The following is a 25,846-nucleotide window of genomic DNA, read 5'->3' on the forward strand; positions in this document are numbered from 1 at the left end:
CCATAGCAGTTCCCACAACATTCCCAAGGATGATGCAGCTGCAAGGAGACATGTACCTAGTGTGAAGAGGTAGATTGGGACATTGAGACTATGCAAGCACTATAGCTCCTTTTAGCCAACTCTGGACAGTTACGCAGGGGAAAAAATAAAGCTCAAATCATAGAGGAAAAAAAGTATAAAGGCAATCATTCATTAGTTCAGTGATTTAAGCTGTGGTTGCTTTTGTTTGACTTTGTGCTTTTCTGCTTTGCAGAGCACGGCTCAGTGGGTTCTTTGTGGCCCCAGAGACAAATAATTACACATTTTGGATCCAGGCAGACAGCCAAGCTTCCTTGCATTTCAGCTGGTCAGAGGAACCAAGGACTCAGGTATTTACCTTTACCTCATTATCCTTTTCTTTATTACTAGTGCCTCTGAAAAAAGGAAAGAACCAAAGCTTGAAACTCTAATGGTCTACAGATTGTTCTTCATTAGGTGACTGATCAATTACTGAAAAAGAATTTGGCCAAATGTCATGTTACTGTTTCTTGAGCATTTACTGTGAGCCAGGCATCATGCTACATCTTTTCCATGCTTCATCTCTCATCTTCACTGTAGCTCTGTTAGACACATATTTATTTCCGTTTCACAGATGAGGAAATTAAGGTTTAGTAAGACTGGTTGGTCAACCAGGACCATTTGGATAATAAGAGTATATTCAGAATTAAAATCCGGATTTGTCTGATTCTAAAACTTGTGCTGGTAAAGATACAGCCAATCTTCTGCAGGAATTTCCCCATCAACTTTGAAGGATAAGAAAAGATGCCTTGACAAGCACCAAAATTCACCTGCACAGTTGATCAGGAGGTGTTTTTTTTTTTTTTTTTTTCCAAATTATTAACATGCTTCTATGAAGCTTGTGGTGGAATGAGAAGGCCATGCTAAGATGGCTGCTGGCAAGCGAGCATCAGTAACTCCGGAATGGCTTTGAAACCCACCTGGCAACGGAGCCTGCCTGGCAACAGGCTGTGATTGGATGGCTTTGGAAACCACATGGCAACGGAGCCTGCCTGGTAACAGGCTGTGATTGGTTAGGGCATAGACTACCCCTTGGCCGGATTGGCTACCTTGGCTCTTTAAGCTGCTGTACCAACTGAAATAAGTGAGTCTGCAGGATGCTCGCCTCAGCCTGCTTTCACCCGACTCCTGGGGTCTGTGTGGTGACTCCGCCTCTTGCCCCCACCACGCTCCTCCTCTCAGGAACGAATCCACAGCAACAAAGCTGGTTTGCTAGAGGGTTAAAGAAACATCATGGATTTTGATATGGCCAAGTCATTGCAGGCCCTTCAAAGACCTAATTCTCCACAGTGTCATGTAAACCTAGGGATTTATATTGGCTGGTCCTGCTCTTAACAATGGGACATTGAATATCATTTGAATACTATCCAAATGAGAGAGGGAGAGAAAGAGTGAGGCAGAGAGGAGGCATAACTAATCAGAGGACCAAGGTGAGTGGGCTAACTTGCTGAATACGGTAGAACACTTAAAACATCTCCTGTTAGTGGTTTGTAGACGATGCTTCAGAAGGAGCGCCTGGAGCTTCATAGCATTCATCCTGATGTGCTTACTTGGGCACAGGTGAAAGTGGCCTCTATCAGGGCTGGCACTGCTGATTGGTTTGACTCTTGGGAGCAGAATGGGGATGAAGGAGCTTGGCAACAGAAGACTCCCAAGTTGGAGCTGTTGAGTGGAGTCCAGTACTACCTGGAAGCAGAGCATGTGGGGATCTCCCCTAGCAAGGGGATGAAGATTGGTGTCCAAATTCATAACACCTGGCTGCATCCTGATGTGGTCAACACTTACCTCCGGGAGAAGCACCAGATCCGAGCCCGAGCCCAGAGACTTCCAGAAATACAGGTCTGTGTCTCTTCCCAGTTCATGAACACTAAACTCTAGAAATAAAAGTCTTACCTCGCTGAAGGACCACTGTCCGGGAGCCAGGGTACCTAAGTAATAATTGTAACTCTGCCACCAATGAAATAGGGTATCTATCCAACATGGTAGTAAAGATGTTTTTTAAAAAACAGCCTATTTATTGAGATTATTTTACTAATTGACTTAGTTTTGGCTATTTAACTTCTAAGTAATTTTTCATTTAGAAACATAGTCCCCAGAGTAAAGGTCCTTCAAACACATGCACACACACATATGTGCACATACATGAACAAACACATAATTTTTTAGGGATGGTAATAAGTGTTTTTTTTTGTCATTTTAAACCACCCACTGAATTTGGGGGTTGTTTGTTTTACAACAATATAAAAGTCATACAATTGCAGACACACACATACAGCCCAGACTCTCTTTCTGTGTATGTGGTGGCTTGTAAGTCTACTTTCCAAAGGTCATTCTGCGGGTCTCCTTGTTGTGCCCATGTTTTTCTTGAACACATTAATGCAATTTTTGTTCACATTTTGGTGCACAACAATGAATCAGTATGGACCCTACATTCTCAAGTTTACATTTTAATAACAACATGTATGCAGATAACCATAAGACAAAGTATAAAATAATAAGCTACTTAAGGGGTTAAAGAGTATGTAGATTTCACTCTGTAGCCAGAGTGTATTCTGCACAATGGGGAGCATGTTGGAAGCAAAGTGGAGACTGAGTCTCCAAGATGGTGTGGCATACCACAGTTATGGCTTATGACTAGCAGGCCACACCATAGGGAAAGCATCTGGTGGGAAGGGATGAACCTGTAAGTCTCATACTCTACAAAAAGGGGCATGGATAGGTAGGGAGATGGACATGTATGTTATTTTTGGAAAAGATTTCATTAGGTGATAATACTGTGTCCATCAAGATTTCTAGATGACAATGTGTTTTGAACACTGACATTACAGGGAGCAGAAACTTAGCCATGGGTTTGATTCTGGGTTCCAGCTTCCTGAAAAATGCAGACCTTGGGGAAAGGTGATGGCACATGTAATTGGGTTCCTGTCATACATGTAGGAGACATGGACTGATTTCCTGGCTCCTAGCTTTGTCTGGGCCCAGCCCCAGCTGTTGCAGGCATTTGGGGAGTAAACCAGGAGATAATAGAGCTCTGTCTCTCAAATTTTAAAAAAAAAATATAATGGAAAATAGCAAACTGAGATATATGCCCTGGCTTCCAAGACTGGCTCACTGGCTTGTTAGCATGTATCATTTAGTCCTGTTTCTCTTGCCTTTTTAGATGTTGAACGTGTCAGGCAGAGGAACATTTTTCCTTACTTGGGACAATGTCTCCAGTCAACCAATCCCTGCAAATGCCACAGCACATCAGGTGGGAACTTTCTTCAAATAATCAAGTGTGGGAGAACTAGAGGTGCTCTCTATGGTCACAATAGGCGATCCTTGTATGTTTTTTCTTTTTAATAGATTCAATCAACCCTTGAAGAGCTACTTGCAGTAAAATGCAAACTGGAACCCCATTCAGCTAACATCTTGCTCCGACTTGGATTTGAACAAGGTACTACCTCTCTTTTGACAAACTCTGATCTTTTCCCTCATTGTGTTTTCATACTTTTTTCCTATAAGATGGGAATAATCTCCATATCTTATCCAAGGTGCTAGCAGAGTTAAATAAAAAATGAAAACTGGATTTGGACACTGAGTGGCCAAGGAAGTAACCATGAGTTCGGAGGGAGATGGCTTGGTGTGGATGACAGTAGAAAATAAAACAGTCTTCCTAATGCGCCACCTTGTTAGATAGGGCAGAGCACTCCCCAGGTACATCCAATGCTATTCACGGGGACAGGGCATAGAAAACAGGCAGGGAACAGAGAACACTGTACAAATTCATTTATCCCAAAATGCATCTAAAGAAGTTATTTATAATAATATTTATTAAGATGTGATAATGTTTTAAAAATGTTTAACTGACAGTTATTTCAAATTCTTATTATTGTAAAGGGAACAGGCTTTATCTGTTTCATGGACACAATTCTAAGAACATGACCATGACCATACCTTCTTTGCTTCAATAGCTCTGCTGTCCTTTATGAAAGAGGTGCACTCATTTGCCACTTTGGGAACCAGTGTGGGTCTTGCTGGGGTAGTGGAGCTTGGGGATAGGCATTTGGTAGAGCATTTAAGTCACTGCTTGGGGATAGGCATTTGGTAGAGCGTTTAACTCACTGCTTGGGATGCCTGCATGCCTTATTAGACTGCTTGGGTTCCAGTCTCAGCTCTATTTCAAATTCCAGCTTCCTGCTTATGTACACCTATTTGGGAGACCTAGATAGAGTTCCAAGCTCCTGTTTTTGGTCTAATTCAGTCATAGTTGTGTTGGGAAATTTGGGAAATGAGCCAGTGGGTGGAAGATATCTGTATATCTGTCTATTTCCTCTCCCTTTCAAATAAATGAAAATACAAAATTTTAAAGAGTGCTAAGGTGAACTAAATTCCTTTTGACTTTGTTTATATCTCTTTGCTTCTCAATAATTTTTCATGTCTTGGTACACAGAGAAAATGGTAAAGGATTTTCCATGTTTTGGGGCAGACAGAAAGGATTTTTTTAATAGCTGGAGCTTTCAGGCTGGGGGTGCTGGCCACTCAGGCCCTGCCCAACTCCTCAAGGGCTGAGGTACCAGTAATACAATGAAATCACTACTCAAGTCCTGCACACATGTTGAGAGCTCTGTCTGTTCTCTTTAAAGAGATTTATTTTACAGGAACAGAGATAGTGATAGGAGAGAGAACAATCAATTGAGCACAAGAGCACTCCATGGTGTGCACTGGGCTGAAGCTGAAACCTGGAGTGGGAACTCAATTCAGGTCTCCCAGGTAGGTGGCAGGAACTAGATAATTTGAGCCATTACCATTACAATGCAGAATTTGCATTAGCAGGAAGCCAGAATCAGGAACTCAAGGTGGATGTTGAACTCTGAATGGGTCATGAACATCTTAAACAACATCTTAACTGTTACTTCAAATACCCACACCAGAAGCTCTGTCTGTCTACCATCAATGCTTGTCTTCCACTTTTATTTGAATCACACCCAGGCCTAGAAGGTTACAGCTCTGATGGAGATCCTACCACTGGGACAGAGCCATTTTGTGGCAGGTTCAGCCTCCGTCAGCCTCAACACCTTGTTCTAACCCCACCGGCTCCCCAGAAAAGCTTTCGGCTAGATCAATATACACACGTGAGTAGCAGGCTATGCTGTCAGGCCACATGGTTGGTGGGGGGCAGGCATTGGTATGATCCTCTGGATTTGGGACCCCCAAAACAGAAGCACAGAAGAGTGATTTGCCAAAGGCATTTCAGGCTGAGGTTCTAGGTCTGTTAACTGCTGTTTCAGACACCCCTGGCCTGTTGTATATTGTTACTTGGAAATGCATTTCTGTTAGCTGTAAGACCTATGGCAGGTTTCATTGGCTATATTATTTTCTTTGCTCTCTGGGAGTGCAAACTTGACTCTACCTACATTCTGTGTGCTATCAATTTTTTTTTTTTTTTTTTTTTTTTTTTTTTTTTTTTTTTTTTTTTACACAGGCAGAGTGGACAGTGAGAGAGAGAGACAGAGAGAAAGGTCTTCCTTTGCCATTGGTTCACCCTCCAAAAGCGCACCGCGCTGATCTGAAGGCAGGAGCCAGGTGCTTCTCCTGGTCTCCCACGGGGTGCAGGGCCCAAGCCCTTGGGCCATCCTCCACTGCCTTCCCGGGCCACAGCAGAGAGCTGGCCTGAAAGAGGGGCAACCGGGACAGAATCTGGCGCCCCGACCGGGACTAGAACCCAGTGTGCTGGCGCCGCTAGGTGGAGGATTAGCCTAGTGAGCTGCGGCGCCCATCCAATTCTTATAATTGTAAAGAGAACAGGCTTTAAGTGTTTCATAGATACAGTTCTAAGAACATGACCATACCTTCTTTGCTTCAATAGCTCTGCTGTCCTTCATGAAAGAGGCACACTGAATTGCCACTTTAGGAACCAGAGTGGGTCTTGCAGGGATGTTGGAGCCTGGGGCAGTAGTTCTTAGTCTTTTCCTTCTTAGGGTCCAGTGGGAGTCAGGGCTGAACAGTTCAGAACAGGAGTTCCAGTTATCTTCAGCTCCCCCTTTACTGCTGATACTCCGATGGGGGTGATTTTGCTCCATAAGAGAGAGCTGGCCGCCGGTGCCATGGCTCAATAGGCTAATCCTCCGCCTCGGCGCTGGCACACCGGGTTCTAGTCCTGGTCGGGGTGCCAGATTCTGTCCCGGTTGCCCCTCTTCCAGGCCAGCTCTCTGCTGTGGCCCGGGAAGGCAGTGGAGGATGGCCCAGGTCCTTGGGCCCTGCACCCCATGGGAGACCAGGAGAAGCACCTGGCTCCTGCCTTTGGATTAGCGTGGTGTGCCGGCCGCAGTGCGCTGGCTGCAGCAGCCATTGGAGGGTGAACCAATGGCAAAGGAAGACCTTTCTCTCTGTCTCTCTCTCTCACTGTCCACTCTGCCTGTCAAAAAAAAAAAAAAAAAAAAAAAAAGAGAGAGAGAGACCTGGCAATATATGGAGACAGTTTTAGTTGCCACAACTGGGGAAGTGTTATTGGCATCTATTGGGTAGAAGTCAGGATGCTGCTAAACATCCTATAATGCATAGAGCAGCTTCCAAAACAAGTCCATAGCCCCAACACGTCAGTATTGCTGATAGTAAAAAAAAGTCTGTTTTAGATCAGTTCCCTTATTTTCTGTAAAGAGTCCAGAGCTAGAATATGATTTGTAGAAAGTCCATCAGCCCATTGGTGAAAATTCCTGAGCTTGAGTATTCTCTTGCCACAAACTTTGCCCTTAATTGGGTTAGAAACCAAGGGCCTGGTAGTTAGAGTTGAACTGAGGCTCAAAGGGGTTAACAGATTTGCTCATGGTTGCACAGGTAATTGGGTTAGAACAAGGATCTTCCAATTGAGGAAAAATCCTCACTGCCAAGTATGGTGGAAAGCATTAAAACACCTTGGTGAATTACATTTTTTTTTTTTTTTTTTGATCTCAGAAAAAGCAATTTTGACTTTTCTCTAGCTCTACTGTGGTAAGTAAATAACAATGTACTATACGTTATTTGTCTCTTCAGCTAGACTGGTAGGCTCCAGGAAGGCAGGAATCGTTTTGTCTTCTAGCTTGTGGTAGGGTTCTAAGGATCTAGACTCCTGGGTAGATATGGCTTGAATGTCTGCTTCTTGCATTACTAGAATTGAAGGGCTTGTTTGGTATCCTTAGCTATGTATTGCATACAAAGGTCACACGAGTAACATTCTGAAGATGACTGTGTTCTTCACACTCGGCTTGCAAAACATCGTAAAGAATACCACCTGTGACTGGAGTCTCCCTGGGATCAACCCCAACAGGTATCTGATGGATGGGGACACGTGGGAATTTTGCCCACCAGGAGCATTCCTCTGTTGAGGACAGTGGCCCACCCAAAGTACTAATGATCTGGCTTGAATATATTTTATTTGACAAACAAGTTTGATTCAAGAACAGTTGCTAAGAATATAATACTTAGGCAGACATTATGGTATAATGGGTTAAGCCTCTGCCTGTGATGCTGGCATCCTCTATGGGAGCCAGTTTGAGACCTGGTTGTTCCACTTCCAATTTGGCTCCTGGCTAATGTGCTTGGGAAAGCAGCAGAAGATGGCCCAAGTGCTTGGGCCCCTGTACCCAAGTGGGAGACCTGAAGAAGCTCTGGGCTCCTAGCTTTGTACAGGAGCCCCTGCTATAGGAAAGAACCAGTGAATGGAAGAACTCTCTCTCCTCCTCCTTTTTCTCTAACTCAGCCTTTCAAATAAATAAGAAAGAATATAGCACTTGCTAGAAGTGACTTCTGTCATAGGATAGAATCATAGAACATTTATGGGGCACCTTAGAGAATATTCTTTGACAGGACAGATGTGGAAAACCAAGAAATTTTAGTTAATCAAAAATGCAGTTGGCTAGTAATTCTGGAATAAATTTCAGGTGTCTTGATCCTTTGATTCAGTCACATTCTATATATTTTATGTGAGTCTTACAAGAGATTTTAAATCTAAAATCAAGGTAATGTGCAAGATATCAATCTGCTTGACACATCTCTCTGTCTCTCATCTCTAACTCTGCCTTTCAGACAAAATAAATCTTTAAAAATCCCACACAATTAAATTGTGATTTGAAAATACTGCTGACATTGAATGTCACGAATGAATGCTTGATTTAAATTCAATCAGTGGTATTACACCAGGTGCCGAGCTGAGTCCATCTTGGTAGAATGTGTGTGTACCTGTGGCACATGGGGCTGTTTGGGTGCAGGGGATCAACAGGTCTCTCTCTTTGCTGCAGAGTCCTTGGGAGACAGCTATAGATGCTTCCTGGGAGGCCCCTTTTCACTCTGTGTTGTTTTGCAGCTGGCAGTTCACTTGTGAGAACCTCTGGGAGACTTGTGTGCATCAGTTCGGGGATCTCCAGCCCCGTTTGGCAAACCCTCCAGTGCTGATTCTTCAGATAAACCTCCTCCCTTTGGCTCCAGAGAAGGGCCTGCTCTACGTGGATGAAGTTATCATTGCAGACACAAATCTGACAGGTGACTGTCAACTCCGTTCTCTGTGGGTCTGTCAAATGCCTACTTCAAGCTTGCCTGCCGAGGGTGGTTGTTCTTCTAATGGGGGGAGGAGAGGTGAATGTCTACCTTGCCTGCCTTGGTTCTACGAAGCAGCTGGGGTTGGGATTTGATTGTGTGCCCTTGATTCCCTTTCTCTCTAGCTACTTCTGCCTCTTTTCCTATTTACCAAAGTGTTTGCTCTTGCTGTTACCCCAGTTTTTGCTCTTATTTCAATTTTACCACCTTATTCTGGGAACCCTTGGTTTCCTCATCTATGAAATGATATGATAAGAACTATGCCTAATTGGATTACACTGAAGATTAACTCACAGTTTAATACAAAGCTCCTACTGTGGCCATTACAAGTCTTGACCATAGCAAGTCCTTAATAAATAGAAGCAATTGCTGTATCATTATTGTTGCACCAGCAGAATTTGTTCAAGTGCTAGAAAGAACACAGTGATTATCTGATCTTATAAATGAGTTGAAGGTCTGATTTATGAACTTCAAGACGGATAGCAAGATTTGGAGGGTAACCATATCCTTCAGAGAGAATGCCCTTATCCTTTATGTCTGTGTACATTCTTCCAACTCATTGTTTAGAGTTCACACCTGACATCTTCCATGAAGTCTCCTTGGACCTCTCTTTTTCAGTTAGTGGTTCCATGTAGCTCTGCTTGCCCAGTAGTCTTAAGGACAAAGTGCTCATCAGGAATCCTACTGAGGTTGGCCACGTATGATGTGTACCCATGGCCAAGACTGATGGTGAAGTGTGCTATCAGGGCTCCCTAGCCCAGTTTTTCCACATTCTCTTTACTGTCGAATCCCTTATGACTTTGGGGATCAGCTTTCCTGTTTTCATAGCATTTTTCCCTCCCCAAGGTGAAAAAGATGATAGTTATTTATCTTCTGACTTACAGAATGTGCAACTTTTAAACCTTTTGCCTAAAAAATAGAGAGCTGAGGTCAGAAGAGCTTGGAAGTAGGTGGCTATGGGACTCTCTAATCAGTCCTGGAATTAAACATCATCAACACTCATCAAATTCTATCTTTTACCTGTTTTAGTGGTTGAAGTGTTTTTGAATCAGATTGGGCCATAGCTTCTTATCCAAAGCCTATTCATTTTCTGGCACAATTCAAATAGTGTACTGGGATGGCTGATTGAATATCTTGCTGCATAAAATAACTAGTTAGGGGACTTTGACCCCAACTGCTGCCCAGATGTTCAGAGGACTGAGATTATTGGTATCTCTCTTGAACCCGCTAGTTGGTAAACTCAGGGCTAGATAATAGATGCTTTTTCACTCTCTCTTTTCTCTTCTTTAAATGTCATCTTGCCCTTCCAAACCTTTGAAGGCAAGGATTTGGAACCCTTTTTCATTGCATCCTATTCTTGATCACAAAATGCTCTGTGTATCTGGAATCATCCAGAGGTGAGGTGAGGAGAGGAGATTGAAGGGAGAGGGTGGAAACAAGAAAGAAGATTTGAGCTGGTTTGGGTGAAACAATTGGCTTCTTGCTTTGTTAGTTTACCCTACTGGCAATGGCTGTTTCGTAAGAATCATTTAATGGTCAAATAAAATCTATGTGATTAGTCTTGATGTTCACAGTTAATTGTATATCATTTATTTTATTAATTTAATCCTTGATTATATCTCTCCGATGTCTTTATCTAGTGGTGCTTTCCAATTATTTCTCATTTAGTTGTCAGAGGCCTAAGAGATAGCCCTAGTATCCCCACTCTACAAAGGGTGAAAACCAAGGCTAAAAGGGGTTGAGTGTAGGCCGGCGCCACAGCTCACTAGGCTAATCCTCCGCCTGTGGTGCCGGCACCCCGGGGTTCTAGTCCCAGTTGGGGCTCCCTCTTCCCTGTTGCTCCTCTTCCAGTCCAACTCTCTGCTGTGGTCCGGGAGTGCAGTGGAGGATGGCCCAGCTCCTTGGGCCCTGCACCCACATGGGAGACCAGGAGAAGCGCACCGGCCGCAGCAGCCATTGGGGGGTGAACCAATGGAAAAGGAAGACCTTTCTCTCTGTCTCTCTCTCTCTCACTGTCTAACTCTGGCTGTCAGAAAAAAAAAGGGGGGGGGGGCTGAGTGTCATGCCCTGAGCACCCATCTGTGTTGTTGGTGAAGATGGGAACCCAGCCATCCTTGACACCTGTGCTGAACCTACCTGGCTGAATGAATAGTCATTTATTGAGCGCCTACTCTGTGCCTAGTGCTGTGATAAGCACTGGGCATGCAAAGCTGAGTAAGACAAAGTTGTGGCCCCACAACTCTTTGCCATATTGATTGTGAACAATCTTAGGGCCTGTGCATAGTAGAAGAGGATAAGAATTTTAAAATATGTGTTGCAAGTCATTTTAAATCTGTAGTCTCACTAAAATTTCTTGCTATGATCCTCACTTTACAAATGTAAAAACTGAGTCTTAGGAAAGAAGGGAGGAGGAGGTGATGGGGAGGCAGGAAAGTATCATATTTTTAGAATTGTATCTATGAGCTACACTGAATCTGTTTTCTTTGTAGTAATGCCACATTGAGAACTGGTGATTGCATTTGCTGTGACCCTGATAATCCAAAGTATTAATAAATTTCTTTAAAATAATTAACTCTTGGGAGCTTATGTGGATTAGCTGAGTGGGTACCCAAGAGGATTAGGAACACGATTTGAACAGTGGTATCTTAAAGCCTATACTCATTCTGCATACATACTAACTCAATACTGTGCATCAGGACTCAAGCACCCCCAGTGAGTGCCTGTGTACTCGGTGTTTCTTAGGAGAATGGGCCATATACCTGCTAGAGACTGGGGGAAGGAAGAAGGAGAAAGAAGGTGACATAAATGATGTGTGTAGGGAAGCACTGTAGCACAGAGAGTGACATTTGGCTGGACTTCGCTATGGAATCAATCTTTCTCTGCTTGAACTATGCAATTTCCTTTTGGCATTAAACCAAATGGTGGATCCTCTAGCCTCCTCTCCCTTTGCTTTATGGCACCATATATGTAGGAATCTATGCTGTATGTGTGTGCTGGGATCTGAGTAGGTTAGCAACTCTAGTTAAGATTTTCCACACAGCAAGTCTTGAGTTACTTCATACTAACTGGATCATTGATTTGTAGTTTCTCAAGAAGATTCTGGAATAGCTCGTCCAGGAGGCCATCTGGTGGAATCAGTCTCTGTGACAGGATCCCCTCCTGTCTACAATATATCGTTGTTGGCAGGGTGTGCCACAGAGCTCCCACTCATCACTGCATGGTAAGGAGTGGTTTTTATACACCTTTCCCCCCTTGGGATTGCTGGTTGGCTTGGAGGACACAGTAGTGAGAATTTTTTTTTTTTTTTGATAGGCAGAGTGGACAGTGTGAGAGAGAGACAGAGAGAAAGGTCTTCCTTTGCCGTTGGTTCACACTCCAATGGCCGCCGTGGCCAGCACGCTGCAGCCAGCGCACCACGCTGATCCGAAGCCAGGAGCCAGATACTTATCCTGGTCTCCCATGGGGTGCAGGGCCCAAGGACTTGGGCCATCCTCCACTACACTCCCTGGCCACAGCAGAGAGCTGGCCTGGAAGAGGGGCAACCAGGACAGAATCCGGCGCCCCGACCGGGACTAGAACCCAGTGTGCCGGCGCCGCAAGGTGGAGGATTAGCCTAGTGAGCCGCGGCACCGGCCAGTAGTGAGAATTTTCCTAGAGAAAACCACCTATCTTACTGTCTAAAGTAACATTTTCTATCCTGAGACTGTGGCATCATTCTGAACTGGATATTTTGTTAAAACTCAAATCATGGGGCTGGCTTAGTGGCACAGCAGATCAAGCCAGTATCTCATGTGAGAGCAGGTCTGAGTCCCACCTGTTCCACTGGTGATCTAGCTCCCTGCTGGTGTGCCTGGGAGGACAGCGGAGGATAGTCCAAGTGCTTGTGCCCCTGCCACCCACATGGGAAATCTGGATGGGATTCTGGACTCTTGGCTTCGACTTGGCCCAGCCCTGGCTGTTGTGACCATTTAGGGGAGTGAACCAGCAGATGGAAGATTACTCTCGCCCTCCCTCTCTCTCTTTCTCTAAATCTACCTTTAAAATGAACAAAAAACTCTTTAAAGAAGACCCAAAATGCTGGGCTCCACCCCCATAATCCGATTTGGTATGTTTTGTGGTAGATCCTCAGAATTTGTACTTTTCTGCAAGTTCTTGGGTAATGCTGATTCTGCACATCTGGGGACTACAGTTTGAGCACTAATTTCTACTGCATTTGTTTAAAAAAAAGCAGCTGTCTTTTATGCTTCTCAGAGGATCACATTACCAGTGGTTTCTGATTTTTTCCCCTCAATCCATTTGCCATATATTAATCTTTTTGAAATTATTAGAAGGAAAATGAGATAGTCCAACAAAAGAGGTATTTCTAAGAACTCACCACCAGATGGCACTAAAACCCCATAAGTGTTGCTTCTTAGCTGCAGTTCATAAAGCAATAATTAAATATGAGGTTCCTGCAAGTCACTGGAATATATGTATGCTTTAATTTATCCTCTTAATTTTTCACTTAAACCTCAGTAGAGTATGGATAGTTGAGATGCTCTGCCTTTTATATACAGATGCATATATATGGGGAAAGAAGGGGAAAAACACAGGGCACTTCAAAAAATTCATGGAAAAACGGAATTAAAAGTGAAAATTTTTGCAGTTCATGCCTAATTTTTTTCATGTTACACATTTTCCATGAACTTTTTTGAATACCCCTGTACATATATATTTCTGTTTTTTCTGCCATGTTCCCACATGAGTTCTCCTACCTGCAGCATGCTGGGGTGGTATATCTAACGCAGGTACAGAAAACTTGAATCTGTGCTCCACATTCCTGGACTTAGAGTCTGTTTCCTGGTCCTCTGGGTGAAGACAATAAAACCATCAATAGAATGAAGAGGCGAGAGAGCTTTAAGGGCAGAAGGGCAGACAGGAAGCTACTGTTTTGGCAGGCTCCAAATGCCAAAGTTACTAAATCTGAGATAATACAAACTTCTTTATGTAACTCTGAACAAGTTTGTATTTGGAATGGATGATTTCAGGATCCCTCTGAGTTTCTTGCAAGTTCTTTAGCTCCTTCTGGAAGCCTCTGGCCTGAATGAGACAGGACAACCTTCAGACTAGATTCTCCTAGGTGCGTGTCCCAACCCAGTCAGTGTCACTCTATTTCTATGCTTCTATGTATACTGATCAATATGCAGTACTTAAATAATATTGTTGAATGTTGTTGATAGAAATCATGTCTATTGCTGAAATTTTAGGAAACACAGAAAAACACATAAGGTTAAAAATCATTGAGAATCCATCAGGTGAGAGGTGACTTATATTAATGCATTGAGTCACATTCTAATGGCCTTTTTAAAGAAATTTTATATACTAATGCATATATGTATTTGCTTTTTAATCCTTAAATTGAGATCATACATTATATTATATTTGTAATGTGTCCTTTTTACATAATGGTATTGATTGACTATACCCCATTTCATTAAACATCCTTCTAAAATTATTTCTAATGACTTGCATCAGCTGTTTTGGCTGCTGTAACATAATAGCATAGATGGAAAGCTTGATAAACAATAGATATTTATTGCTCAGAGTTGTGGAGGAAGGGAAGTCCAAGTTTAAGGCACCAGCAGATTCAAGGTCTGGTGAGTGCTTGTGTCTGGGTTCTTGCCGAGTCCTCACATGGTAGAAGCTATGTGGGCCTCTCTGGGGATGCTAGCCTCATTCATGAGAAGTCTGCCTTCAGTCACCTTTAGGAACTGACCTAATTACCTCTCCAGAAGCCCCGTATTCTACTACTGCCACCTTGGGGATTCAGACTGGACATGACAACTGTGGGGAAACACAGAAATTCGGCATTTGGTCCATACTAATGGCTGAGCAGTATTCTATCTCACAGTGTGTCACAGTGTACTGGACCCTCTTGTTATATTAGAAGCATGGTTGGACAGGCAATGTGTTTAAACACAGGAGCTTGGTTAGAAGCAAGCCAGCTCAATGGCCATGTTTCAGTCAGGGTACTGGATGGGGAAGCCTCTGGACCAGGGAACACTGACTTTTGTTTGAACATGCACACAGGGCTAGAGAAAACCAGATTCTTTCAACTCTGCACCAGAACCAGAACTCTGGGGATCACGTTTACTCCTGCGCTGGATGCCTTACTGGCAGGATCAGGGCAGTGAGAGGAGTGGAACATTCTTAAATAATCCTAATGCTTATTATTGTGCTTTTTCTGGTGTTATAAGAGAGGGACACCCAGTATTTGGGAGTTTGAGCTCAAAGCCTGTAACCATGGGAGGCAGCCTGATCTTTGAGACAGAGCTGCATTTGGTCTGGATCAGCACGTCTTGATACCTACTGTGAATAAAGCTTTGCTTTTGACATGCCACAGCTCTGTGCCCACCAATGGAACCGAAGAAGGGCCTGAATTGGTCCAGGGGACGACGCAGAGACTGCAGAGGACAAGTCCACCGTTGGGAGGACACTTTCGCATCCACCTTCCTAATGCAGTGATTCCCGGTAAAGGGGCAGTGGGGGAGGTGGTGGTGGTGGGGCTCTTCTCATTTCTGTATTTGGAGATAGTCACAGGGAAGCAACAACTCTCAGGTTGTCAGACAGGGTGGTGGTCTTAAAGCTGTTTGTTTATTTTCCAGTATCTGAAGATGATTTTCTTAAAGATCTGGAAAGGGTCTTAGTAATATGATCCCAGTCGTTTTATTTTATAAATGTGGAAACTGAGTGAATTAGTTTCCTGTGCCTATTGTAATAAACTACCAGAAATTTGGTGGCTGAACACAATTGAAACATGTTCTCTCCCAGTTCTGGGGTCAGAAGTTTCTCTCAGGTTGTCAGTGGGGCCACGCTCCCTTTGAAGACTCTAGGGGTGGATGTGTTTCCTGCCTCCTTGAGCTTCTGGTGGCTGCTAGCACTCCTTGGCTGTGTCTGCCTCTCTCCAACCTCTGCCTCCCTTGTTGCATGCTGCTGGGGCTCCTGTCTCAAAACCTCCTCTGCCTGTTGCATAAGGATATATGTGATTGCATTTAGGGTAATCCAGGACAAACACTCCCAGATCTTTAACTTAATCAGATCTTTGCCATGTAAGGCTAGATTCTTTTTTTTTTTTTTTTTTTTTTTTTGCCTTTTAAAGTAATATTCATGTATTCCGGAAATTAGGTCACTAACATAGCTTTTAGAGGCCACCACTTAGCAGACAGCACTGAGGCTTGTCTGAAGGTCATATGAAGAGTTGTAGCAATGTCTAGCTGTGAACCTGGGCATTTGGGTCTCAGGGTCAGTTCTCTTCTCTCTAGAGTTTTCTAGACTAAGATCCATGGTGGCCAGGGTGACACCATACATTAGGTGTGAATTTTTGTGGCCACAGAAAATACAGAAGAGCTTTCCGATAGAGTAGAGCCTTTAAATCTTCAAGCAACACACATTTCAAAAAGGACAAAGATTAGAACTGTTAAAGATACAGGGGTACTTTAAAAAAGATGTGGAAGTGACATTAAAAGACAAGTATTTTGATGGAAAATAATTTTGAAATCTTCATATTTTTCATAGTATGCATTTTCATGAGTATTTTGGAGACCCTTCATATGCATGGATTTCAAAAATTTCTGCAGCGTGAATGTTTTGAAGCTGTCTCGAATGTTGCTTATTTGGTAGAGTGAACCAGAAAGGAGGCTCAGGAGAACTCAGAAGCAGCTATGTAAGAGTTGGCGCGTGGTACAAAAGTTTTCTGTCGTCCCAGCAGAATGATGTTAGGCTTGCAAAAGAATTTTCTGGGCTGGAGGAACAGGAGTGTGTATTTACTACAAGAGGGAAACTTAGGATCCCTGGCAATTGGAATCTGATGTGTAGGGAAACCTAGTGCTAACAATGTCCTGCCCCCATGAGGCCCACTCTTGTGCTGTGTTTCTCTTTTCACAAATGAGAGCGTTTACCTGCAGAGAGACTTTTCTGCTACAACTTTCTGTTGTGGACTTTCTTCCCATCACTGCCTGGAAAACAACTGCTCAGCCTTACCCTGGCCTTTTCAAATGGTGAGGATCTGGGGCAGGTGTGGTGGTGCAGAGAGTTAAGCTTCCTTTTAGGCTACTCACATCCCTGACTGCTCTCCTTCTGCTCCAGCTTCCTGCTAATGCATCTTGAAGGGCAGCAGATGATAATTCAAGTGCTTGGGCCCCTACCACTCACATGGGAGATCTGAATGGGGTTCTAGGATCCTGGGTTTGGGCTGGCCCAGCCCTGGTTGTTGTGGGCATTTGGGGAAGTGAACTAGTGGTTAGAAGAGATCTCTCTCTCTTTCTGTCTTTCAAGGAGATGAAAATGAGAAAATAAACTTAAAATGGAGAGCATCCAAATTCTTACATTAAGTATAGAAAAAGGTTTTTTCAAAGGTTGAGAGTTTTCTCATCAAAATTTATTTTGCAAACCTTTTAGGGCAGTATTGGAATTCAAGAGGAAAGCTCTTGAGTAGGCAGAAGGCAACCTCTGTTCTAAGCTAAATCTGACTTTCTGGGTCGGCGTCTGAACGCTGTTGGGTTTCATTTTCTTCATCTCTAAGGTTGCCATTAGGGTATCCAAATTACCCACTTTTCAGGCTATTGGGAGTAGCTAATGAAATGGAAACTTTTGGTAAAGCATGAAGCAGAGTTCAAACTTAGAGCATTGTTATTTCTGTTTGGAGATGTGGAATGGGGAAGCAGGTGGTTGGGCTTAAAGGAAATTCTAATAGAGAAACTGAAGTTAAATGCCAACATTCCCCAGCTGGGTTAGCTAGCTTTTTATGGGTGTCAGCTGCTCTCTGCCTCCCTCACTCCCTGTGAAAAGTGGCCAACTTTTCTCTGTTCACAGGGCCAGCTAATTTTTTCCAGGGAAAATCCAATATTTAATTAGGCTTTCAGTCATTACAAAGGTGTCTGGAGCTAACATTTCCAGTTAACAGTTGAGATTGTTTTGTCTGACATGACTGTGTTCTCCGCTTGCTACATGATATGGTATTGATAAAAGGAATTAGGATATTAAAAGTGGGTATCTACTTGTGTTTGCTTAATCTAACTAATTAGGTCTAACTAGCTAGCACTGGGCATTTTTTTTTTTTTTTTTTGAGAGGTAGAGTTACAGACAAAGAGAGTGAACCATCCATTGGTTCACTCTCCCAAATGGTTACATTGGCTGGAGCTGAGCCAATCTAAAGCCAGGAGCCAGGAGCTTCCTTTGGGTCTCCCACACAGTTGCAGGGGCCCAAGGACTTGGGTCATCTTCTACTGCTTTCCCAGGCCATAGTGCAGAGCTGGATTGGAAAAGGAGCAGCTGGGACATGAATTGGTGCCCATATGGGATATTGGTGCTGCAGGCAAAGGCTTAACCTATTATGCCACAGCACTGGCCCCTGGGCATTCTTTTGAAGGTATATCTTTGAATCTCCTAAAAATTTAGTAGGCATCCTGTTATTTATTTTCTGCTATCCTTGTTGACGAGACCCTGAAAAGTGGATTAATTAGTGTCTTGCTCATCTCTTCTCTCAAACCCTTTTCTCACAGATGTCCCTGTGCATATTTCTGCTAATTATCTTCAGAAGCTCTTACAGAACAATGCTGATAACTTCACATCCAGATACCTCAATGTCTCTGACTTCACGGTAAAGGAGGATCTCAACTCTTGCTATGAACATATTTGGACACTTTCCTGGTCCACTCAGATTGGGGATTTGCCCAATTTTATCAGGGTATGTATGATATCCCTTTGGTGGTATCAATTAGGAGCCCTAGAGAAACTTGGAAAAAAAATCAGAATTATACAAATGAAAACTGTCATTAATTATTAATTTTGTTAGAATATTCAAGTAAAAAGATGCAATAATCTTTATTTCTGGAAGCTTTTAAACACAGTTTGGACCTCATACCCCAGTAAAACAATTTAAATGCAACATCCCCTTTCCTAAGTGGGAAAAGGTAGAGAACAGTGGTCAGTGTCCACCATACAATAATTCTGCATCTGTTATTGGATAATTTAAGCAGATGTGATTGACTTAGATTATCATGGAGGCAGATGGCGTACCAGAAGGAAGTTTAGAAAAGGATTTGCTGTCTTTGGATAATGACAAAACCAGATGCTCTTGCATATTTAGGATTTTAAAAAATAATCTAATAATCATCTAGCATTCAGTTATTATAAATGAAGCCCAAGATGAAATTTTATATGGCATAGTGGGTCATCTGGTTTTCAAAGTCCTGGAGTGGAGATGGAAGATGGATAGTGGTCCTTGCTCTCATCCCGTATTGCTGTTTCTTTTCATTTTATTATTTTCGATTGTAAGCATATAAAATAGAGAAATGTATTGAAACTAAATATCTCAATTTAGAAGATGGAGTTGTTATACTTCTTTTGATAATTCAACATACAAGTAGATATTCCTCTAAGCTACTGGGACTTTATTTTTTTTTTTTTTTAAGATTTATTTATTTTATTTGAAAGGCAGAGTTAAGAGAGACAGAGGCAGAGAGAGGAGAGGTCTTTCATCCGCTGGTTCACTCCCAAGATACACGCATCGGCAGGAGCTGCACTGATCCAAAGCCAGGAGCCAGGAGCTTCTTCCGGGTCTCCCACTCGGGTGCAGGGGCCCAAGGACTTGGGTCATCTTCCATTGCTTTCCCAGGCCATAGCAGAGAGCTGGATCAGAAGAGGAGCAGCCGAGACTCGAACTGGCGCCCCTTTGTGATGCCGGCACTGCAGGCAGCGGCTTTACGTGCTTTTCATTATTTACTTTTAGGTTTCAATTCTCTTTTACCCCACTTTCACTTTTTAGCTATCTGATGATACGTAACAGAATTGAAAAATTTATTTGTTTTTAGTTAGCATTGGATTTCTGTTCCATGACTGAATTTATCAGAAATGTAACCCCCTCAGGTCTCTGATGAAGATCTTACTGGATTGGATCCTGTTGCAACTACTCGGGTGGTATACGACGGTGGAGTTTTTCTTGGACCCATATTTGGAGACATGTTGGCTACTGCCAATCAGCACCCTCAGGTGAGAGTGGGTGAGAGGTTTTTTCAAGGTTTATTTTGTTCATTTGAAATGCAGAGTTAGAGACAGAGGGCCAGAGAGAGAGAGTAGTCATCTACCAGCTGGTTCACTCTGCAAATGGCCATAACAGTCAGTGCTGGGCCAGTCTGAAGCCAGGAGGGACTCCCATGAGGACTACCATGAGGGTGCAGTGGCCCAAGCACTTCTGCTGTTCTTTGGTGCATTTCCAGGCACATTAGCAGGGGGGCTGGACTGGAAATATGGCAGCTGGGACTTGAACCAGTGCCCGTATGGGATGCCAACATTGCAGGCGGTGGCTTGTCATGCGATGTCAACCCCTGAGCATTTAAAGTACCAGTTTCCAAGTCTTACTGATACTCACTGATATGTAATATAGGCTCATGCATTTAGCAGCTGAGGGTAATATTTTCAATCAATAAAACTAAGGCAATTATGCTTGTACTCATTCTACTTCCACAGGGTATGTAAATTACAGTGAAAATATTAATGCTGTGTAACATAATATTGTGTTATAATTATTGATGCTGTTATTCTGATGCAAAGAAGTAGAGAACTTAGAGGAAAATATTATCTATGCCTCTAGACAGTGGAATTGGAAAGCAAATGAGCTAAGTCAACTTTTTTGTTTTATAGGTGTTCCTCTTTCCCATCTATCAGCATTCTGGTTAAAAGTCATTTGCTTTTAATTTGAGAAAAATTTAAATTACAAAAACAATAAGTAGGGGTACAACTAACACCTTGGAACCTGAACAGGGTTAACACATGTCAACATCAAATATATTTGTATTTTAGGTCTTTATGCAAAGAATAAAGCATTATCAATAAAATTGTAATGTTCTTTATTACCCCTGCCATTCTGATACTATTCACTTACATAAGGAAGTGCTATCATAAATGTCATATCTGTGCTTTTAATCCATTTTTATAGGTAGAGAATCAATTGAGTCCTATATTTTCCACCTTCCTGATTTCCAAGTATTGTTTGAGTTATGTCAGATTAGCATTGGTTTCAGTGAACAGGAAAGACATAGCCTCTTCTTTGGGACCTACCAATCTGAAACAAAAACGGACCCACATCATATATCCAGGGATGTATACAGTCACAAAGTGATATTATACATATACAGTTACACATACACACGTACAGTCACAGACTGATGTTAGAAGACAGGTGCCTACTTTGTTGGTCTTTATTAACAAGCAAAGGGCTTGCAGTGAGTAGCTAGTTGAAAATATGGAGAGAGAAGTCCGTGTGCATTTTAAGTTAATGAAATTTACTTCTAAGTGATAGAGATTTACTCAAGAATTTGCATATTTAGTTCTGAAATGGATTTTATAATATCCATCATCACGTTAGAAAGCTTAGTACGTTTTGTGGTATTCATTACAATTGAAGATTTGTACTGTGAAACTAGAAGAAAATGAGAATAAATCAAATTGTTAACACATTTTTATTTGGGGGAAATTCACAAGTGCTTTATGAATAGCCTTGTACATATGAATTGCATACTTTTAAAAAATGCTTTTGCCTTTTTTCAGGTGGTTGTGCTAGTAAATGACATACCAGCTCATTGCCCAGGGAACTGCTCTTTCCAGTACCTCCAGGAGTCAACACCCTGCATGCATTCTGTGTGGTATTCCCTTGGTATGACTTGAGACTTGGCACTGAGACTGGCATGAACCTCAGAGTTATTTTGCTAGGGGAATATAGCTGGTGATGGGAGAGGGTGTAGATTATACATCAGTTCATTAGTTGGATGTTGAGTGACACAGCAGGAAGCACATTTCTGTCTGTCTAGGGGATATGATCATGAGTTGAAATGGGAAAGAGTAGATTTTTGATTATTTAAAATGTTTAATCTATAGCAATCCTTCATGACTAGTTTGAGAAAATTTAAAGTGGGAGCTCTATACTATGGAAATATATGTGTGTGCCCAATAGTTACATTAGCGTTCAACTCCGCACTGGGGAGCAGGGCGGTGAGAGGGAAGAACATTTAATGTAAAACAGGATTCTGAAGTGGAGTGATATCACTGAGAAAATGTTTTTTTTTTTTTTAATTTCTTATCTCATTTAAGATGGAGACATCAACCTACTGGTTTATATTAGTGGAACTGGTTTCTCTGGTGACTCCAAATCTTTGCAGGTTACAGTGAACGAAACAAGTTGCAAAGTTGTTTTCTCAAATCAAACAAATGTGGTCTGTCAGACAGACCTGCTGCCGGTTGGAGTTCATCAGATCTCCATGTTGGTGAGACCCTGTGGTCTCGCTGTCAGTGCCAGTGGAGAAGGCCTCTTTCTCAATGTGAAACCCAGACTGGATGCTGTGGAGCCTTCCAGAGCTGCAGAGATTGGTAATCTGGGGAGGGTTACCCAATGCATCTGATCCTTGCAAGCTAGCATTCGGGTTGATCTGTAGGTCCTGAGTGTCTGAAATCCCGTATCTACTATAATTCACAGCCTTCGATTTTTTGAGTATTTCCTTTAATGAACAAACTTTTAAGCCTTAAATGAACTCACTTGCCACATTAAGCATTATAGTGTGGCTGGGGTGGAGTCAGGCACAATTGGGTCAGCCACTGAGTCATCGGGGCCACTTGCTTTATTGGAAGCAACACTGGATTGGGAGTTAGCACATATGGTTGAGTTTTTGTTCTTCCCCAAGTCAGATGTGTGAGCCCAGAATTTGAAGTTACTTCTCTGATACTTAGTTTCCTAATAATGATGATGATGAAAGCCATAATAGCATAACATCATTTATTTAATACCTATGCTAAATTCTCACACACCTTACATGTTTAGAACTGCCTGAATGGTAGAATTATTATCCCCATTTTCAGATGAGATAATACTGGTTCTAAGATGAGAGTGATTTGCCAAGGTTTCCCATGGAGAGAGACAAAGCTAGAGTGCAAACCAGAACTATCTGATGCCAAGGTCCTTGCTGGCTCTATGAAGAATCTTCAGAAAGATAATGGAAAATGAATATGATGAAAAAATTATGCATGGGTTTAAACATTTTTATTAATAAGCTTATTCTTGAATAATGACGTGGCAAGTGAATTCATTTAAGACTTAAAAGTCTGTACAATTTTTCCATTAACTCTTTGAAGTACCCTTGTACCATGCTGTCTTACAAGATAAGCCCAAACTACTTGACTTATATGATGCTTAGTTCTGTGTGAGGTGGGGAAGCTCCTTTACATGTACAACTTTTGACAAATGTGAAGTGCAGGCTTTCCTCAACTACTAGGGGATTTATACATAGGTGATGTTTCACAAATGCTTGTTAACTGACCAACACTGGATGCTTGGTTAGCATGCAAAACCAATGGCCACTTGAGTAGTGGGGGATACAGAGGGCAGTGGGTCTTATCAATATCATCTCCATGGATTGGGTAAGTTCCATGGGAATTCAGACCTCTCTATGACTTGCTGCTTTCTAAAGGGTAGGACTAATTAAAATCAACCACGCTGGATTTTAAGATTCTGAGGAATACTTATGCTTATGTTTGCTAACATAAGATATGCATACATTCCAGAGCATAAGACTCATTTCCCCAAACTTTAGATTTTTGTCATTGCTTATTATAGTGGCCAGAGGCCTGCACTTCAGAACATATTTTAGAGCAATGTGTTCTGGCCACAGACTCCTCGTTCACAGGGACAGATTGTTTCTGACTCTACTTTGCCTGGGATTGTGGATTGTGAAACCTACCCCACCTCATTTCTATAATTAAAACAGAGCAAGCAGCACTTACTCTCATGTCTCAGTGATTTACGGAAGGACACAGGTGCTATGTGGTGTACACAGGGAAAGTTCATATTCTAGTTTATCATGATAATTGTTGGTTTGTGTTTAAGGCACGTACTAGTCCTCTCATGAGAGTTATAGGTGTTTTGATCTTTATAGTTTTACCTTTGCAGTCCAAGCCATGCAACCTTCTTTAACTTCTCTCCCCACCACTAGATAGTAGGTGACTCAGTCATCTTTGTTTCCCCTGTACAGAGTGCTTTGCACACGCAGGTTGGCTAACTCTCAGTTTTCCTGGTACTCAGAGGGATCCCAAGATGCAAGACGTTCAGTTTTAAAACTGATTTGCAGAATTCTTAGTGCTAAAACTTGGTCCAAAATTGAAATGAGTTGATCATCCCTTAGGGAATGCTATACCTGCAGTATTTCATGAAGGGACAGGGAGTTCTGGGAGGATCATATCTCATTGCTGTACATTTCAGCAAAAGATGGAAAACTCTGAGAAGGAGTAATGCCGGATGGATGCAAAGTAACTTTCATTAAAACTAAGGAGACAGGGAAGGTGAGAGGGAAAGGCTCCAGGTCTGCTTCTTTAAAACTGGATTTAAACTTTCCCTATTGACTCTCTCTGCCCTATTACCTACATAGTAGCAACCAGTGTTAATCTGCCACTTAAGTACCCATTCAGCACTGATGGAGCCATTCTGCATACCACCCTCTGCTAGATGTTAAAGACTTTGGGCTTCAAGTGTGGTCCTAGACCAACAGTTTTAGTATCACCTGGGGAGCTTGTTAGAAATGCACAGTCTTAGATCCCATCTCAGAATTCCTGAATTAATCTTCATTTTTAATAGGATCCTCTGGCAATTTCTATGAAGAATAAAGTTTGAGAAATGTGGCTATAGGGAGGTCAAAGAGAACCAGGCTTAGGCCTACCAAAAAGAAATCTATAGCTGAATAGGTAGTCAATATATATAATAATGAATTTAATAATATTCTAAATTATCATTTACCTATATATGAAGCAACCCACAGTTTTTGAGGAAAAGACTGATTTTGCCTTATATACTCTTGTGATTCCCTTTTAAAAATCTTTATTTATGTTATGCAAGTTTCACGTATTTCATCTATACAGATTTAGGAAAATAGTGATATTTCCCACCCTACCCTTCCTTCCATGCATCATGCTCCAACCCTTCTTCCTCCCTCTTCCATTCCCATTTTATTTTTATAAAGATCTTTCATTCTTGGTTTACTTAATGATCATAAAGTTAACGCTACAGTAAGTAAAGGAGTTTGACAAATACTATAAAGAAAAAAAAAAAACTGTTCCTCAATAGGAGAGACAAAGGCTGTACAAAATCACCCAATCTCAAAATATCCATTTCACTCCAATACTTTACATTTTAGACACTCTGTTAGTTACCTCGGATTGGGGAAAACATATGGTATCTGTCTTTTTGGGACTGGCTTATTTCAGTATAATAGTTTCTAATCAGGTCCATTTTTTGTTTTTGCGAAAGACAGGAGATATAGGTTTTAGCAGGGCTATTTCCTTCTGAACCAACTTTTAATGAATCTCTTCCATGCCACTCTCCTGGATTCTGAGGGAACACTGGAGCCTTTGGCTTTCCACGGCTTGTAAAACATCACCTGCCTGTATCTTCACATGGCATTCTCCCTGTGTCTAGTCTGTGTTCAAACCCCCCCCCCCTTTGTTATGAGGACACCACTCATGTCAGATTAGGGGCACACCTTACTCTAGTTTGACCTCATCTTAACTAATTATATCTACGAAGATCCTATTCCCCAATAAGATCACATTCTCAGGTGATGGGGATTAGGGCATCAACATACGAACTTTTGGGACACAGTTCAACCCCAAATAGTCCAGCTTCGTGATTTATGTATGCATATACAGTTGCCTGACTTTGTATTTGGGTGAACACATTAGTATATAACATCTCAGAAGTGGAATTGCCGGGTGTAGAGATAATATGTATTTAGAATGTTGATAAATAGAAAAAATCATCCTTCAAGGATATATGATTTATTCTCTCTCTCTCTTTTAAAGATTTATTTATTTATTTGCAAGTCAGAGTTACACAGAGAGAGGAGAGGCGGAAAGAGAGAGAGAGGTCTTCAATCTGATGGTTCACTCCCCAGATGGCCGCAATGGCCAGAGCTGCGCTGATCCGAAGCCAGGAGCCAGGAGCTTCTTCCGGGTCTCTCACATGCGTGCAGGGGCCCGAGGACTTGGGCCATCTTCTACTGCTTTCCCAGGTCATAGCAGAGAGCTGGATGGGAAGTGGAGTAGCCGGATCTTGAACCGGCGCCCATATGGGATGCCGGCGCTTCAGGCCAGGGCATTAACCCGGTGCCACAGTGCCGGGCCCTATGATTTATTCTCTATGCAGCAAAGCATGAGGGGGCTTTTA

At 42.3% G+C, this 25,846-nt stretch overlaps 1 protein-coding gene across 6 annotated transcripts in view; it reads left to right on the forward strand.

Moving 5' to 3' along the window:
• The window catches only part of PKHD1 (PKHD1 ciliary IPT domain containing fibrocystin/polyductin), a 579,994-nt gene that overhangs the window by 92,436 nt on the left and 461,712 nt on the right, over window positions 1–25,846 (forward strand). For all 6 annotated transcript variants that reach the window (XM_070074011.1, XM_051855614.2, XM_051855618.2 and 3 more), the window contains 13 exons: window positions 254–368; window positions 1,618–1,896; window positions 3,218–3,307; window positions 3,403–3,493; window positions 5,029–5,171; window positions 7,215–7,342; window positions 8,378–8,553; window positions 11,692–11,827; window positions 14,990–15,117; window positions 18,147–18,331; window positions 19,513–19,635; window positions 21,193–21,298; window positions 21,733–22,008. In XM_070074011.1, coding sequence (XP_069930112.1) covers window positions 254–368; window positions 1,618–1,896; window positions 3,218–3,307; window positions 3,403–3,493; window positions 5,029–5,171; window positions 7,215–7,342; window positions 8,378–8,553; window positions 11,692–11,827; window positions 14,990–15,117; window positions 18,147–18,331; window positions 19,513–19,635; window positions 21,193–21,298; window positions 21,733–22,008 — 1,976 coding nt within the window. The remainder of the gene's footprint in view (window positions 1–253; window positions 369–1,617; window positions 1,897–3,217; window positions 3,308–3,402; window positions 3,494–5,028; window positions 5,172–7,214; window positions 7,343–8,377; window positions 8,554–11,691; window positions 11,828–14,989; window positions 15,118–18,146; window positions 18,332–19,512; window positions 19,636–21,192; window positions 21,299–21,732; window positions 22,009–25,846) is intronic.

The sequence above is a fragment of the Oryctolagus cuniculus genome, chromosome 5, assembly GCF_964237555.1.
Source record: "Oryctolagus cuniculus chromosome 5, mOryCun1.1, whole genome shotgun sequence".
Lineage (NCBI taxonomy): Eukaryota > Metazoa > Chordata > Mammalia > Lagomorpha > Leporidae > Oryctolagus > Oryctolagus cuniculus.